Raw genomic sequence first — 18952 nt, forward strand, 5'->3', positions numbered from 1 at the left:
CTTACTATAACATTCTACCTGTAATGAATTACTATTACTAGTAAGTGTTATTACACAGGTAGAATGTTACTATAGTATTTGGTGTTTTTGCACAGCCAGAATATTACTATAGTAATTAGTGTTATTACACAGGTAGAATATTACTATAGTAATTAGTGTTATTACACAGGTAGAATATTACTATAGAAAGTGTTATTATACAGGTAGAATATTACTATAGGAAGTGTTATTACACAGGTAGAATATTACTATAGTAATTAGTGTTATTACACAGGTAGAATATTACTATAGGAAGTGTTATTATACAGGTAGAATATTACTATAGGAAGTGTTATTATACAGGTAGAATATTACTATAGGAAGTGTTATTATACAGGTAGAATATTACTATAGGAAGTGTTATTATACAGGTAGAATATTACTATAGTAATTAGTGTTATTACACAGGTAGAATATTACTACAGTAATTAGTGTTACACAGGTAGAATATTACTATAGGAAGTGTTATTATACAGGTAGAATATTACTATAGTAATTAGTGTTATTACACAGGTAGAATATTACTATAGTAATTAGTGTTATTACACAGGTAGAATATTACTATAGGAAGTGTTATTATACAGGTAGAATATTACTATAGGAAGTGTTATTACACAGGTAGAATATTACTATAGTAATTAGTGTTATTACACAGGTAGAATATTACTATAGGAAGTGTTATTATACAGGTAGAATATTACTATAGTAATTAGTGTTACACAGGTAGACTTACTATAGTAATTACAGTTTTATTACAGGTAGAACATCAACTTCATTTTTAGTGTTACCAAGTATTCGAAATGGATATTACAGACACACGTAATAAAGTAAGAGGAATCACCTTGTCACAATTTACACAATTTTGATATACTTTATTAAAAAAAAAAAGAGTAGCTATATTATTGAGAATACATTTTTAAAAGCATGAGTCATAACAATTAGGGAAAACAACTAATAATATCAACACAAAGAACATGACAAACAGGTCAATGGAATGGCAGGCATGAGACAGTGCTGATTGATAATTCTCACCGTAACATGACAAACAACAGGTCGATGAAACCAGCAGGCATGAGACAGTGCTGATTGATAATTCTCACCGTAACATGACAAACAACAGGTCGATGACACCAGCAGGCATGAGACAGTGCTGATTGATAATTCTCACCGTAACATGACAAACAACAGGTCGATGACACCAGCAGGCATGAGACAGTGCTGATTGATAATTCTCACCGTAACATGACAAACAACAGGTCGATGAAACCAGCAGGCATGAGACAGTGCTGATTGATAATTCTCACCGTAACATGACAAACAACAGGTCGATGAAACCAGCAGGCATGAGACAGTGCTGATTGATAATTCTCACCGTAACATGACAAACAACAGGTCGATGAAACCAGCAGGCATGAGACAGTGCTGATTGATAATTCTCACCGTAACATGACAAACAACAGGTCGATGAAACCAGCAGGCATGAGACAGTGCTAATTGATAATTCTCACCGTAACATGACAAACAACAGGTCGATGACACCAGCAGGCATGAGACAGTGCTAATTGATAATTCTCACCGTAACATGACAAAGGAAATGTGATGTCATAATTGATAGATTATTCTTCAGCTAATAATGAAATACTGTGATATTCAGTCCATAAAACATGCTTTGAGGTACTTAAATGATATATTCTTTATACAGATAGTACTGTACATAATGCAAGATGCTGTGGGTAGGGATAGGGCAGCAGTACAGGGGTGTAAGTAAAATTCCAGGGCCCGTAATCATTTAGCGTCTCTGATTAAGTGTGCTGATCGAGGATCAGGTCCCCTTGTCCATGTTGTCTTATTCATTATGATCTAAGAGGAAAAATAAATAATATCAGCACTCCGACTTAGAGACGCATTACGAATACAGCCTAGATGATTGAAGGGCTTGGTCCACTCTTAGAGGAGATTGGAACAGGGGCATCTCTGCCTGTGTCTGAGGGGTCCAGGAACAAGCTCAGCATTCCAGATTGGGGCCAAAAATCCGGGACTCTCTATGGATCACTGATGGAACATCCGGAAGTTGGGAAGTTAGAAAAAGGTCAGGGAAGAGTTGCTCCGCCACGATGTATCATGTTCCCTACATCTGTCATCTGAGTCTTCAACAACCTGCCTGGAAACAAGGACAGAGAGCTTTTAATCCAATACACACCCAGGCACACAGGTGAGTAGGGATCTTGTAGCCCCTTTATTAGCCCCTTTAGCTAATACACATCTGTGTCAATGTGCAATTAACAGAGTTACAACTGCGGGCTGGCAATACTTGGCAGTTACTCAACTCTACGCTCTGTAATTAACAAGCTAATTGATGATTCCTGTCTGCAGACATTGTACCCCTCTATTTATGCCTGGCATTTTTTTGTGAAATACTACAACACCCAAATAAGGCACTTCAGAGACCCTTTACCCAACAGGAGTCAGGAGAATCTCGGGTTAAATATATATCTGCCCAGAGGGAACACTGTATCGACCCCAGTTGTGTGGAGCCGCATACAGACAGCTTCTTAGTAGGGAGGCTCGTCATTCTCATGACCTTTACCCTCCCCTCTACCAAAAGAGGTGGAGTCGGTTTGGATGGCTATGGTTCTGTATCACCGACACATTAGCCACTTGGGAGCTGGAGGACCGAAATAGATAGATGGCTCCTCCCTCTGTGAGATACCTAAAAACAGCCCCCTGGCCTCAATCCAACCCCCCATTACCACAGGAGGAGACACAGTACCAAAAAGAGGCTCCAGACATAGGGAGTTACATTTGGGATACAGACTTACACTTAGCCCTGAAGTAGTTTCAGAGATCACCTTGGAGGAACAGAAAATAAAACAGTGCAAACTATTCAGGGTAACCATTTGGGAAGAACATGTATCAGCATTCTGCCAATGTTTTATTTTATTTGAGTTCTGATCCCCATTTTAATGTACGGACAGATATAGAGAGGGGTTCATGAAGTAGTTAAGGGCTCGAACCCGTCTCCGAGGGGGCATGTGATGAGCTTGAATTAACAGATGAAACCGACAACAATAATGGAGATCAAACTAGCAGTCTTTCAGCATTTGGTGAATTATGGACAAATCTTTAAAGCTCATGGATTTGCATCTCAAAATGCCCCATGCAATGAAACAGCCTCAACTGTGAAATGGAGAAGACTTTTGAATGGCCTCTTATATAACATGTGAAAAGCAACATCTACGATCACAACTTTATCTGTGCCTGCTATTTTGAGAGGCGGCAGTTTGGATGTCACTAAACTGAGCTATTAATTGAGTTACTAGTGTGATAACGCCAGGACAAGTCCCAGACCAGAATCCTTTGCAGTAGGCAGCAGTCTCTCACCTTGGATCTGGGCACACTGAGCTTGTTCACTAACAGCCACATTCCTGGGCGCTCTCGGCCTGTCCCCTGCGAGGGGAGCGCAGCTGTCGCAGCGCCGCGTCTCCGTACTGGATCCCTGATCCCATCCGCTCCGGGTCCAACTCTCCTGGAAGAGAAAAGAGAGACAGAGAGAGATTCAAAGAGAGAGAGAGAGATTCAAAGAGAGAGAGAGAGAGAGAGAGAGAGAGAGAGAGAGAGAGAGAGAGAGAGAGAGAGAGAGAGAGAGAGAGAGAGAGAGAGAGAGAGAGAGAGAGAGAGAGAGAGAGAGAGAGAGAGAGAGAGAGAGAGAGAGAGAGAGAGAGAGAGAGAGAGAGAGAGAGAGAGAGAGAGAGAGAGAGAGAGAGAGAGAGAGAGAGAGAGAGAGAGAGAGAGAGAGAGAGAGAGAGAGAGAGAGAGAGAGAGAGAGAGAGAGAGAGAGAGAGAGAGAGAGAGAGAGAGAGAGAGAGAGAGAGAGAGAGAGAGAGAGAGAGAGAGAGAGAGAGAGAGAGAGAGAGAGAGAGAGAGAGAGAGAGAGAGAGAGAGAGAGAGAGAGAGAGAGAGAGAGAGAGAGAGAGAGAGAGAGAGAGAGAGAAGGTTGAAATAAATTCCCTGAGCTGAAACAGTTCAGCTGGTAAACTATGCTTTCATTGCTGTTGGTTAAGGTGAGAAGACACTGATAGCCGAGAGATACCCGACTCTATCTTGTTGAGAATTTTCCTAGCACACTGCACAAAGGCCTCCTCCACGTTCTCCCCTGTCAGAGCACTGGTCTCCAGAAACATCAGCTCTGAAACAGACAAGACAGGGGAACACAATATTAACATTGACTATCCTTGATGGATATTAAACCCAGTGCTCTATTCAATAAGTAAAGCTGAAGTGATACGGAATGCACAATGGATTCAAATCAAATCAAATGTTATTTGTCATGTGCTCCAAATACAGTGAAATGCTTACTTACAAGCCCTTAACCAAAAATGCAGTTTTAAGAAAAATAAGTGTTAAGTAAGAACTAGATGAGTAAAAAAATAAAAAATGTAAGTAACAAATAATTAAAGAGCAGCAGTAAAACAACAATAGCGAGGCTATATACAGGGGATACGGGTATAGAGCCAATGTGCGGGGGCACCGGTTTGTCGAGGTAATATGTACATGCAGGCAGAGTTAAAGTGACTCTACCTGGAGCGGACATAGGCAGTGTTTACCATGAATACAGTCACTGATAATGCCTTTAAATTTTAATCACGCTGCAACACTGAACTTCTGTAATACGGATTGAATAGAGCCCTAAATCAGCATTTAGCAGTGGAGGACATGAAACTGCAAAAGTTCTGTGTGCACTAGTTCACACAGTGATGTCCTACAGTGACCTCTAGTGGGGCATGGAAAACACTCAAATTATGGTAATCGCTTCACCTTGGTGTCTGTGGAATTCCAAGATGTTCAGATCTACAGCAGTGTCTAGAGGGTAGGAGCTACTTTTTTGGGTGATACGTAACAAGCGTTTTAGAGTAGTCTTAAACACAATGAATAAAATGACAGAGAAGACCTGCTCCTAAATCAGCACTCCCAGTCAGACGCTTGATACATTCAGCCGTTGGATATCAGTGTTAAGAGGGATCATCATTCATACTAAAACGCACCATTTTCCTGAGCAAAGCGAGACGCCTCCAGAAAGGTGACCTCCCTGTCTGCATCCAAGTCCTTCTTGTTACCACACAGGATGATGACAATGTTTTGGCTGGCCAGCATCCTGGCGTCTGTCAGCCAGTTGGTCAGGGCGTTGTAGGTTTCCCGGCTGAGGACGATGAGGCAAGATAGATAAAATAGATTGAGAGGACGAGAGCAGTGAAGACACAGATGAGATGGTTCTGTTTAAATGAATCAAATTTGACTTTAGAAAGAATAGAACGGTGTTTTCCAAAAAAAGATGACAGGAGCCAATGTGCTAACAATGAGTCATATATCTAAACCCAGCAAAAAAATAAACGTCCCTTTTTCAGGACCCGATCTTTCAAAGATAATTAGTAAAAATCCAAATAACTTCACAGATCTTCATTGTAAAGGGTTTAAACACTGTTTCCAATGCTTGAACCATTAACAATGAATGACCTGTGGAACGGTCGTTAAGACACTAACAGCTTACAGACGGTAGGCAATTATCACAGTTATGAAAACTTAGGACACTAAAGAGGCCTTTCTACTGAAGAAAGATGCCCAGGGTCCCTGCTCATCTGCGTGAACGTGCCTTAGGCATGCTGCAGGGAGGCATGAGGACTGCAGATGTGGCCAGGGCAATATATTGCATTGTCCGTACTGTGAGATGCCAAAGACAGCGCTACAGGGAGACAGGATGGACAGCTGATCATCCTCGCAGTGGCAGACAACGTGTAACAACACCTGCACAGGATCGGTACATCCGAATATCACCCCAGCAGGACAGGTACAGGATGGCAACACCAGGAACGCACAATCCCTCCATCAGTGCTCAGACTGTCCTAAATGAGATGCACTGCAGAACTTAATGCAGCTGGTGGCACACCAGATACTGACTGTTACTTTTGATTTTGACCCCCCCTCTGTTCAGGGACACATTATTCCATTTATTTTAGTCACATGTCTGTGGAACTTGTTCAGTTTATGTCTCAGTTGCTGAATCTTGTTATGTTCATACAAATATTTACACGTTAAGTTTGCAGAAAATAAACGCAGTTGACAGTGAGAGGATGTTTATTTTTTTGCTGAGTTTAGGTCCCCTAGAGTCGTGCTCATGTACTAAATTCAATATTTGTGAGTCATGCTTGTGTACTAAATTCAATATGTCTTTTTAGAAACATGTGTTGTTTATTCACAAAGATGGATGACAGCTCCAAAACAGTATACTCCTTGAAGGTAACCCATAATAAAGCATGTATTATTTCTCCTCTTACCTGGTGATGTCATACACAAGCAGCGCTCCTGCAGCGCCTCTGTAGTAACTCCGCGTCACAGATCTGGGAGAGAATAGCAATTGTAACATCACTTTGAAATACATCATTGTACCAACTGGGACATTTTACACATCAGAACTGCATTTATTAAATTGACATTATCCATCTCCTACTCCAAATTTCGCTAGCTATACATAACAGCATTTAGTGCGGTCCTCCAAAGAAGATCAGGTGCCATCCAAGTCACAAAACAAAATCCTACATGGTGCTCAGTAGTAGGGAGTGCTTCAGAATTTTAGCTGCACTCCACATTAGTAACTCCCCGACATCAGCATTTTAGCAGCTCTAAAATAAATAATGGCCATATCGGCCATTATTTATTCCCTTACTGTTCTAAGGATCTGGCACCAGTTCTCTAATGGTCAGCTGGAGATGAAACGGTCCAATCTGGTTTGAATAAAATGTCTGATGCCCTGCCACAGTATGAGTAGGTATGTGAAATGCTGTCTTGTATCATACCTGAATCTTTCTTGTCCTGCAGTGTCCCAGATTTGGAGTTTGACATATTTGTTCCCCACATTGATTATCTTTGAGCCAAACTCCACTCCAATGGTGTGATTCGAATCGTCTTTGACTGTGATTTAAATTAAATTGTTTCATTTTAATAAAAGCACAACACGTAATTTGATCACAACATATTTATTGATTCAAATCTCTTTAAACCTAAAAGTGTAGCTTGTACCTAAAATACATGTTAAAGCTAGCTAGATCGGAAGAACATGTCAGTACAATCCAGGCATTGGACAGGACTTACATCTCTTCTCAATAAACTGGTGAAGAAGACATGATTTTCCAGTTCCGGCATTCCCAATCACTAGGAATTTGAACAGGAAGTCTAGAAGAGGGAAAACAAACTTCATTTTTATTCATATTCATTGTAATCATTAGATCATGCATATTAATTAGGCTAGTTGGATAGCTAGCTAGTTAACATGTGTACACAAACAACGCATTGGCAATGCCAATCATCCAGCAGCACAGCACCTGGCTTAATCAGCTTGCTACAACTTACGTTAGCTGAACTAACGCATTCTTTTTGCTTCATGTATAGCTAGCTACTTTTTCGCCGACATTTAACGTTAGTTAATTAACGTTAGCTACTGTCGCTCTCTGAAATGTAGAGGATTGTCTAGATAAGAAACCAATTAGCTAATGATGACATTTGACAGAGATGCAAGCTATCTAGCTAAAGCTATACCCCCATCAACGAGTAAACAGGAAACGCTAAGGTTTGCTAGCTAGCATAGGCTATTTGTTTTGATAGAGACATAGCCATGACGTTACACCTGCTCCATCGTCGCCTCTGGATATCTATTGTAATGCGACCTTACTGTACTAGTGAAGATGTCCTACCGTATGTCTCAGACATGGCCAGGGTTGTGTTTTGTTATCTAGTTAAAATAGTTATGTCCACTTGTTTTTCTTGAGGCAAAGCAGCTTCGAAATAAAAATAATAATTGAAGGAAAATCCCTAATGATATCCGTGAATCCTACTGGATTTTCACTCTCACTTCCCGTAGAACGCTTTTTCAAAATAAAAGTAGCATCAATCAACATAAAAATATCTATATATTATAGCAACTACAGTTGTGTTGAAAGACATTTAACTTAATGTATTACTATTTTAGAGGAATCGGATTAGGCTACTTGTGTATTACTTATATTTCTAACACCCAGACCTATATTTTAAACTGGAATAGGTACATTTTATTCAGAAAATGTATGTGCTTTATTCAACTATTACTATTGGTTTTTAGATCTATTGTCTAGCTAGACATGTTGTTAGCATTTTGTCTTGATTAGAGCTAGCCTGGTCTCAGATCTGCTATCATTGTCAAGCCACACATGTTTGGCATGACATGAGTGACAAAGCATCGGTATGATGGCACAAACAGACTGTCTTTCAACAGCCACGATCTTAAGTCTAGTTGGTCTGGATCTAGGGCTGGAGGCCAAGTATGTTGGTCTATATACTGATATACTAAAGACAAGTTAGATGTCTAGTTTGTATGATTGGTTTGATTTAGTTGGCCTAGACCTAAATATATAATGAACTTAGATATTTAGCTTGTCTAGTCTCGGTCTATGTTATAGTTAGATGTCTAGTTCAGCCTATCTATAATAAAGGATAGCTATGAAGATTGATCAGTACACAAAGAACCTGCTGCTTGCAGCTTCTCATAAGAAGAGAAGCTTGGTGGTAAACATGTTATACTGTAGAACAGGTTGTTTGTGGTCTAATATACCACGGCTGTTAGCCAATCAGCATTCAGGGCTCGATGCCACACAGTTTATACTGCAGAACAGGTTGTTTGTTTGTTTATAGGTCATTTTCTTGTATGGTTTGCCCTATTCCTACAGAGTAAAGAACATGTACATTGAAGGTGAAATGCAAAGGCAATTATATAAATATTACTTCACAAGTTATACCTATCTAATGGTTCACGTATGATTGAATCAGATTGTACATGAGCTTCTGTATAGACCTAGGCATAATGTTTGCCTCAGAATAAAATTGATATTGTCTACAAAATAAAAACAAGTAGGCTGCCAATACGATGCAGAAAACTATAGTAAACCATTTACAGATAATATATGCAAAGAATACATATAAGTAGAAGTTCAGTCTTCAGTGGTATATATAGCCTATAGTGGTACAGTGGAAGTCGGAAGTTACCATACACTAAGTTGACTGTGCCTTCAAACAGCTTGGAAAAATCCAGAAAAGTATGTCATGGCTTTAGAAGCTTCTGATAGGCTAATTGACATAATTTGAGTCAATTGGAGGTGTACCTGTATTTCAAGGCCTATCTTCAAACTCAGTGCCTCTTTGCTTGACATCATGGAGAAATTAAAATAAATCAGCCAAGACCTCAGATTTTAAAAAATTGTAGACCTCCACAAGCCTGGTTCATCCTTGGGAGCAATTTCCAAACGCCTGAAGGTACCACATTCATCTGTGCAAACAATAGTACGCACGTATAAACACCATGGGACCAAGCAGCCATCATACCGCTCAGGAAGGAGACGCGTTCAGCACCTTGTGAAGATGCTGGAGGAAACGGGTACAAAGGTATCTGTATCCATAGTAAAACAAGTGCTATATCGACATAACCTGAAAGGCCGCTCAGCAAGAAAGAAGCCACTGCTCCAAAACCGCCATACAAAAGCCAGACTACGGTTTGCAACTGCACATGGGGACAAAGAGCGTACTTTTTTGAGAAATGTCCTCTGGTCTGATGAAACAAAAATAGAACTGTTTGGCCATACTGACCATTGTTATGTTTGGAGGAAAAAGGGGGAGGCTTGCAACCCGAAGAACACCAGCCCAACTGTGAAGCACGGGGGTGGCAGCATCATGTTGTGGGGGTGCTTTGCTGCAGGAGGGACTGGTGCACTTCACAAAATAGATGGCATTATGAGGCAGGAACATTATGTGGATATATTGAAGCAACATCCCAAGACATCAGTCAGGAAGTTAAAGCTGGGTCGCAAATGGGTCTTCCAAATGGACAATGACCCCAAGCATACTTCCAAAGTTGTGGCAAATTGGCTTAAGGGCATCAACGTCAAGGTATTGGAGTGGCCATCACAAAGCCCTGACCTCAATCTTATAGAAAATGTTTGGGCAGAACTGTAAAAGCGTGTGCGAGTAAGGAGGCCTGCAAACCTGACTCAGTTACATCAGCTCTGTCATGAGGAATGGGCCAAAATTCACCCAACTTATTGTGGGAAGCTTGTGAAAGGCTACCCAAAATGTTTGACCCAAGTTAAACAATTCAAAGGCAATGCTAACAAATATTAATTGAGTATATGTAAATTTCTGACCACTGGGAATGTGATGAAAGAAATAAACACTGAAATAAAGACTTTGTTCAGGCGCCATGCAGGTATTAACCCTGCCGAAAGGAAAAGATTAGGATAGAGCACCACTACCAGACACACACACACACACATCAGCAGAAGAGACTGCCTAGACTGTAGCCTGTTTGCCAGATAGCCAGTAGAGAGAAAAGACACCATATAGAAAACACATCACAGCACAGGGGTAACCCCACCAATAATACTTCATACAATAATAATGGCAAAGCAATTTAATGGAAACTTCATAGAAACAATTGACAAGAACGGACCCAGTAAACAACAATGGAGGATTTGCAATAATCTGTATTACCTCCCAGTGGAGTGCAGAGGGTATGAATGGGTGTGTGTGTGGGTGTTCATAGACAAAACAGAGGCCTTAAAGTGTCCAAAATCTCCTCGGCCACATGTCAATACAGTTCAAATAACAACACACAATAAACTTGCAAGCAACCTCCCTTTAACTAAAATGTCAACCCAAATACTTCTGGCAGGGCAATAATAGTCCAGCGACACTGAACATCAAAGGGAAGCGCATTGAAGAATAAATAAAGTCTGCTGTAGTGATGGGTAGTTCGCGAACGAGTCGGCTCTAAGAGCCGGCTCTTGTAGGTAAACGTTAGGAGCCGGCTCGCATATCAGAAGAGCCTAATCTATTTATAAAAAATTTAACAAATTAAGATATGAATAATCAAAAGATTTAAATTAATAGAATTAACTAATTCAAAGAATATATATTTTTTAATATAGGCATAAATGCTCATGCGCACACATTCGTTCTGACTGTCTGCTCAGACTAACAGCCTCACCTGTTGTCCCTGTCAATCAGACACGCAGTGTCAACCAATGAACCAAAGATATGTGAGGTGACGGAGGGCCGAGCCAACTCACTCACAGTCACACTTAGCAGCCGAGGATAGAGAGGAAGGACAGCTGTGAAAACAACAGCTGGAAAATGAGTCGGAAGCACTGTGGCACTTGGATGCATTTTAATAATGTAGACAATGTTAGAGCACAGTGTAGAATTCGCCAAAACAAAATCTCATATAAAGCCTGTTCTACGCACAACCTACACCAGCATATGCGAACTGTGCACCCAACTGTGAAGCTAGCTGTAGCGGAGCTTCGAGAAACTAGCAGGCCTGCTAGTCATACTGGTGGAGCCAGCACCTCCACACGTGGAGATGTATCCACTCAGTCAAGTAGGCCTACTCCACGACCCACAGCAACACAGTCTTCTATGGACCAGTTTATGCCAATGTCTATGTCTGTAGCAAAACAAGGCCAAATTGATATTGCATTGGCTAAAATGATTGCCACCGATTTCCAGACATTTTCGATCATGGAGGAGAGAGGTTTTAGAAATTAAAGCAATAGTCTAAATCCAATGTACACAATTCCAAGCAGGAAAACCCTTTCAAAATCACTTATTCCACAACTGTACGAGAGCACACAGGCTTCAGTGCGGGAAGGATTCAAAAAGCTACTGCAGTTTGCCTTACCACTGACTGCTGGACATCAAGGGTAACCACTTCTTACAGGTCAGTTACATGTCACTCTATTGAAGATTTTTCGATGTCTAGCGGTCTTCTGGACATCTTTGAGTTCAGCGACAGACACACCTCAGAGAACTTGGCAGAGGAACTGTTGAGAGTGGCCAGAGAATGGCAAGTAGATGGAAAAGTGGTCTGTTGTGTTAGCGACAAAGCAGTTACCATAACCAAAGCCATGAAAATGTTTAAATGGACCCATCATCCATGTCTTGCCCACACAATCAACTTGATTGTAAGAAATGCTCTGAAGGTGATGAAGCCCACTGTGGACTAAGTGAAAGCAGCTGTGGAATACTTCCACAGGAGCACAGTAAGTGCTGAAAAACTAAAGTCTACACAACGACAGATGGGGATGCCTGAGCTGAGGCCTAAACAAGACTGCACTACAAGGTGGAATTCAACATGTTATATGGTGAAGTGGTTTATTGAGTAAAAGGATGCCATCATCTCTACCCTGACAATTGTCAATACAGCTGTTGATGCTCTAACCCAAGAGGAATGGGAGGTGGTGGAGGAGGTGTGCAGAGTCCTGGAACCCTTTGAGCAGGTCACTGTGGAGATCAGTGGAGAGAAGTGAGTCAGCAGTTATTACTACATCATTATTTAATCCAGTATTATATATTGTTACGTTCCCCAGTTTCTGTGCTGTTTTGGGTTTGAATGTGTTTGTGTGTGTGTGTTTCAGGATGGCTTCCTGGATTCCAAGCAGCTGATTGGTCGGCCCCGTTGCAGATTGGCGCTCTCCATTTATTACCTTATGGAAATAAATCCCCTGTTAACGGCAATATTCTCTGCATCTGTCATCCTTACCCACACCTACAATCACATACCTCTTTCACTCTATGGGGAGTTGAGTTGTAGCAGGGTGTTGCGTTCCCCTTTCCAAGAGGTGTAGGTAACACAATGGCATCTTTAAACCCACCGGATCCCGCTGCTCTGAGCTCCCTGTGATTGATGATTGAGGTGTGATGGTAGGCTGTGAGTTTGGCTGACTTGTTTTGTTTGCGTGTGTTTAATAGGCTGCTGTGTACCATGGCTGCTTCAGCCGTCTCCCAGTTTATTGAAGCGCCCCTGTTGATCGGTTGGTGGGATTGTGTAAAGTAGACCTTTGCGCTATAGCTGACCATTATGGACTCTTCGTCCCCGAGAAAGCCCTTATGTCTGAGCTTTTGGTGCAAATCGGGGAGGGTTTAGTGAGAAAACAAATTTTCTCATTGAAAGGTGAGAGGGAGGCTTCAGGAGAGGAGACTGGTAGACCTTTCGATGCCAAGTCAGCGGACGCCACGGAGGAAGTGGTTGCTCATACCCCTTTTACATTGCCCCAATTCTACCCTTTATCTTCTGCTTCGGGTGTTCAGACGGGACCGATAGGCTAAAGGTGAGGCTGGCCCATTTGGAAATGGAGCAAAAAGATAAAGAGCGCGTTAGACAAATGGAGTTTGATTTAGAAATTAGGAAAATTTAAATGGAAGCCGACAAGGAGGTTAGGATCCGACAACAGGAGCTAGACGCTGGCTCCAGGGCGACTCCACAACCTGCCCATCATCAAGCCCGCTTCGTTGTAAGTAAAAATATTGCTTTAGTCCCTCCATTCCGGGAGACGGAAGTTGATTCCTATTTCTCTACGTTTGAACGTGTGGCCGCTCCTGTTGCAACGTAAATTGTCTGGGAAAGCCCAGGAAGTAGTAGCCGCTCTCTCCCTGGAAGACAGTTTACACTATGATATAGTTAAAACAACTGTGTTGCTGGCTTATGAATTGGTGCCTGAAGCTTATATGCAGCGCTTCAGTAACCACAAAAAAAACCTTTCATCGTACTTTTGAGTTTACAAGGGACAAAGAGTCTGTTTAATTGCTGGTGTTCAGCCAGCAAAACTAACACATTTGCTGATATTCAGGAGTTGATGCTGTTGGAGGATTTTAGAAGCAACCTGCCTGATAGAATTGTAGTTCATTTAAATGAACCAAGTGTCAACATTGGCCCAGGCAGCAGTGTTGGCAGATGAGTATGCTTTGACACGCAAGACTGTCTTTGGTGCACCTTGTTTTGAAGGCCGAACGATTACTTCATCAGTGCCTTGTTCGGGTGGCTTTTACTCCAATGACCCTAAGCCGTCGCACGAATTCCGTGAATATTTTTACTGTCACCAAAAGGGTCACGTGATTTGGGACTGCCTGGTTTTGAAAAATAACCCGTAACAGTCCCTATTACCATCCCCTAAATTAAAAAGCATGGGTTTAGTCCAGTCTGGCTTATCCGTTGGACCGAGTTATTGATTCAGCATTTGGGAAACTGGATCCTATCTATGCTCCGTTTTATCTCTGCCGGTTGTGTTTCCTTAACTGGAGAACAAGCTGATCAAAAGAACAGGGCTCCGGGCAGCCGAGCGGAAATGGAGGAAAACTCGCCTCCCTGCGGACCTGGCATCCTTTCACTCCCTCCTCTCTACATTTTCCTCCTCTGTCTCTGCTGCTAAAGCCACTTTCTACCACTCTAAATTCCAAGCATCTGCCTCTAACCCTAGGAAGCTCTTTGCCACCTTCTCCTCCCTCCTGAATCCTCCTCCCCCTCCCCCCTCCTCCCTCTCTGCAGATGACTTCGTCAACCATTTTGAAAAGAAGGTCGACGACATCCAATCCTCGTTTGCTAAGTCAAACGACACCGCTGGTTCTGCTCACACTGCCCTACCCTGTGCTCTGACCTCTTTCTCCCCTCTCTCTCCAGATGAAATCTCGCGTCTTGTGACGGCCGGCCGCCCAACAACCTGCCCGCTTGACCCTATCCCCTCCTCTCTTATCCAGACCATTTCCAGAGACCTTCTCCCTTACCTCACCTCGCTCATCAACTCATCCCTGACCGCTGGCTACGTCCCTTCCGTCTTCAAGAGAGCGAGAGTTGCACCCCTTCTGAAAAAACCTACACTCGATCCCTCCGATGTCAACAACTACAGACCAGTATCCCTTCTTTCTTTTCTCTCCAAAACTCTTGAACGTGCCGTCCTTGGCCAGCTCTCCCGCTATCTCTCTCAGAATGACCTTTTTGATCCAAATCAGTCAGGTTTCAAGACTAGTCATTCAACTGAGACTGCTCTTCTCTGTATCACGGAGGCGCTCCGCACTGCTAAAGCTAACTCTCTCTCCTCTGCTCTCATCCTTCTAGACCTATCGGCTGCCTTCGATACTGTGAACCATCAGATCCTCCTCTCCACCCTCTCCGAGTTGGGCATCTCCGGCGCGGCCCACGCTTGGATTGCGTCCTACCTGACAGGTCGCTCCTACCAGGTGGCGTGGCGAGAATCTGTCTCCTCACCACGCGCTCTCACCACTGGTGACCCCCGGGCTCTGTTCTAGGCCCTCTCCTATTCTCGCTATACACCAAGTCACTTGGCTCTGTCATAACCTCACATGGTCTCTCCTATCATTGCTATGCAGACGACACACAATTAATCTTCTCCTTTCCCCCTTCTGATGACCAGGTGGTGAATCGCATCTCTGCATGTCTGGCAGACATATCAGTGTGGATGACGGATCACCACCTCAAGCTGAACCTCGGCAAGATGGAGCTGCTCTTCCTCCCGGGGAAGGACTGCCCGTTCCATGATCTCGCCATCACGGTTGACAACTCCATTGTGTCCTCCTCCCAGAGCGCTAAGAACCTTGGCGTGATCCTGGACAACACCCTGTCGTTCTCAACTAACATCAAGGCGGTGGCCCGTTCCTGTAGGTTCATGCTCTACAACATCCGCAGAGTACGACCCTGCCTCACACAGGAAGCGGCGCAGGTCCTAATCCAGGCACTTGTCATCTCCCGTCTGGATTACTGCAACTCGCTGTTGGCTGGGCTCCCTGCCTGTGCCATTAAACCCCTACAAGTCATCCAGAACGCCGCAGCCCGTCTGGTGTTCAACCTTCCCAAGTTCTCTCACATCACCCCGCTCCTCCGCTCTCTCCACTGGATTGCAGTTGAAGCTCGCATCCGCTACAAGACCATGGTGCTTGCCTACGGAGCTGTGAGGGGAACGGCACCTCAGTACCTCCAGGCTCTGATCAGGCCCTACACCCAAACAAGGGCACTGCGTTCATCCACCTCTGGCCTGCTCGCCTCCCTACCACTGAGGAAGTACAGTTCCCGCTCAGCCCAGTCAAAACTGTTCGCTGCTCTGGCCCCCCAATGGTGGAACAAACTTCCTCACGACGCCAGGACAGCGGAGTCAATCACCACCTTCCGGAGACACCTGAAACCCCACCTCTTTAAGGAATACCTAGGATAGGATAAAGTAATCCTTCTCACCCCCCCCCCCCTTAAAAGATTTAGATGCACTATTGTAAAGTGGCTGTTCCACTGGATGTCATAAGGTGAATGCACCAATCTGTAAGTCGCTCTGGATAAGACCGTCTGCTAAATGACTTAAATGTAAAATGTAAATGTAAAAGCCCATACAAATCTTACGAGACACTGGGGCAGCACAGTCAGTAATCATTACTGATGCTTACCCTGGTCTCCTGAAACGTATTGTGGCTCGCATGTCACATTTCAGGGTATAGAGACAAAAACTGTACCTGTACCCTTACACTGGGTCCACTTAGTCAGACTTGTTATCAGGACGTTTCCGTGTTGGTGAGTGTCTACACTGCCAGTAAGAGTCACATTGCTAGTGGGGAACAATATCGCTGGTGGTAATGTCACTCCTGTGTTAGAAGTAGTAGACAACCCAGAAATCAAAACTGCAGATGATAAATTGGTTCAAGCATTTCCCAATGTTTTTTCTGCTTGTGTGTTAATGAGGGCACAATCTCGCAAGCTGGGAAATGTGGTGGATTTGTCTAGTTCCAATTTTGAGAATGGTGAGCTAGAAGACAAGGTACCGAGTATTCTTTCTGCAAGGCCTATGGTTTTTACCCCCTTAAACTAAGGCAGGGAAAAGCGAAATCGCGCCCCAATTACATTACATTCTTTTGTCTGTTACCCCCGAGAAGGTGATTGAATGTCAAAAGGGAGACACCGGTCTTTCGCAAGTTTTGCTTTGGTAATTTCCATTGAGGAAGCTAAAACTAGGGAGACCGCCTACTTTACGGAAGCAGGAGTTTTGATGCGTAAATGGGCAGCTCATGACACCATTAGTGACTGGAGTCAAGTGGTTGTTCCTACGCCGTTCCAACAGTAAGTGCTGTCACTCGCCCATGACCAGGCGTGGTTAGGATATTTGGGGATCATGAAGACCTATAACCGAGTCCTTGTACATTTTTTCTGGCCAGGTTGAAGTCTGACGTGGTCCAATTTTTAGAACATGTCATGTATGTCAACTCACTGGGAAAGCGAATCAAACAGTTCCTTGTGCACCGCTCTGCCCGATTCCTGTGGTGGGGCAACCGTTTGAACGAGTGATAATTGATTGTGTAGGTCTGTTTCTGAAAACTAGGTCAGGTAACCAGTTCTTACTTACAATAATGTGCAGTGCTACTCGATACCCAGAGGCTATCCCTCTCCGTACTATAATGGCTACGACTGTGGTGAAGGCACAAGTGAAGTTCTTCTCTGTTTGGACTCCCTGTAGTAATCCAAACTGATCAGGGAACCAACTTTATGTGAACTGTTCTCTAATGTATTAAAAACTCTGTGTATTTCCCATCAGGTCTCCAATCCGTATCATCCGGAGAGTCAAGGGGCCCTCGAACGCTGGCATCAGATGCTAAAGGCGAAGCTACGTAAGTATTGCATGGATACAAGTACCGATTGGGATGAGGAGGTGCCCTTTGTTGTATTTGCTATTAGGGAAACAACACAAGAGTCCTTAGGGTTCAGCCCTGCTGACCTTGTGTTTGGACACACCCCCTGGGTCCGCTAAAAGTTTTGAAGGAGCATATCTTATCTCCTACACCAAGTAGCGCCCCTAAAAATGTGTTAGATTATGTCAGTAAGATGCAGGAGAGACTGCACGCCGCATGTGAGTTAGCCAAAAAGTCTCTCTCCTCGTCTCAAAAATGCATGAAATTATATTATGAGGTTGTCTTTCTTTTGCACCAGGGGATCAAGTTATAGTTTTGCCAATCCCTGGCTCATCTCTGTCGGCATGTTTTTCTGGGCCATATTTTGTGGAAAAGAAACTCAGTGACACCAATTATGTGATATAGACCCCAGAATGTAGGTGTTCTTCCCATGTGTGTCATGTTAACATGCTGAAAGCATATCATATGCGTGACTCTCCAGACAGCTCCTCAGGTAAGCCGGTCCAGCCCGCCATCTCCTGTGTGTATGCAGTGGTGCTGAAGCCTGGCTGGGACCAAGAGGATAAGGAGGACGGATTGGAGTTACGCCATACGTTACAGCAATGTGAACGCTTATGTACGTCCCCCTTATGTACGGACTATCGTCGTGTAAATGCCGTTACAAAGTCGGATTATTTTCCTCTACCTCCCTTAGATGACTGCATTGAAAGAATTGGCAGGTGCCTCTGGCCTCTCAAGATTTTGACATCTTGGCTTTCATTACGCCTGATGATGCAGTGGATGGTATAGAGTACAGTATATATATATACAGTGGGGCAAAAAAGTATTTAGTCAGCCACCAATTGTGCAAGTTCTCCCACTTAAGATGAGAGAGGCCTGTAATTTTCATCATAGGTACACTTCAACTATGACAGACAAAATGAGGAAAAAAATCCAGAAAATCACATTGTAGGCTTTTTAATGAATTTATTTGCAAATTATGGTGGAAAATAAGTATTTTACGTTGGTAACCAGTTTATAATGACAATCAGGCACCTCAGGAGTTTGTGATATATGTCCAATATACCGTGGCTAAGGGCTGTGTCTAGGAATGTTAACTGTGGTATATTGGCCATATACCAAACCACCTCGGGCCCTTATTGCTTAAATATAGCCTATAGTTTACAAGACATCAGGACGCATGCAACACGGTTTGACGACAAAATCTTCTTCAGGCAGCGTCAACGTTATTATATTTATATGTTTTTAGATGTTTATGGTTCAACATTTGGAGTGAAGTAAATACTGCATGCAATAAAGTCTCCTAATGCAGACACCCAAACCACCACAAGGGTGCACTAGTAGATTAGCTATATCCTTCATATTCTATGAATCAGTTTGCTTC

At 43.1% G+C, this 18952-nt stretch overlaps 1 protein-coding gene across 2 annotated transcripts; it reads right to left on the bottom strand.

Moving 5' to 3' along the window:
- Window positions 1–896: 896 nt before the first annotated feature.
- On the bottom strand, window positions 897–7952 carry LOC118371005 (ras-related protein Rab-4A-like). Of its 2 annotated transcripts, none has more exons than XM_052471218.1 (8): window positions 7782–7952; window positions 7183–7263; window positions 6888–7002; window positions 6369–6431; window positions 5082–5236; window positions 4130–4225; window positions 3421–3565; window positions 897–2196 (listed from the first exon to the last, which is right to left on the bottom strand). In XM_052471218.1, exons 1-7 carry the CDS (start codon window positions 7795–7797, stop codon window positions 3450–3452), a joined length of 642 nt encoding a protein of 213 aa, XP_052327178.1. In that variant the 5' UTR covers window positions 7798–7952; the 3' UTR covers window positions 897–2196; window positions 3421–3449. The 2 variants fall into 2 exon arrangements, with proteins under 2 accessions (XP_052327178.1, XP_052327177.1); XM_052471217.1 differs by having other exon boundaries at window positions 897–2200; window positions 7782–7951.
- Window positions 7953–18952: the final 11000 nt, after the last annotated feature.

Source organism: Oncorhynchus keta, chromosome 2 (assembly GCF_023373465.1).
Source record: "Oncorhynchus keta strain PuntledgeMale-10-30-2019 chromosome 2, Oket_V2, whole genome shotgun sequence".
Lineage (NCBI taxonomy): Eukaryota > Metazoa > Chordata > Actinopteri > Salmoniformes > Salmonidae > Oncorhynchus > Oncorhynchus keta.

What these genes read in the sequence shown, in the direction of transcription:
- LOC118371005 (XM_052471218.1), bottom strand. An exon ending in CCAGTTTATTGAGAAGAGAT is followed by an intron (nt 7,003 to 7,182) that starts GTAAGTCCTGTC and finishes TTTAAATCACAG; the next exon opens with TCAAAGACGATTCGAATCAC. An exon ending in CTTGTGTATGACATCACCAG is followed by an intron (nt 5,237 to 6,368) that starts GTAAGAGGAGAA and finishes CATCGTCCTCAG; the next exon opens with CCGGGAAACCTACAACGCCC.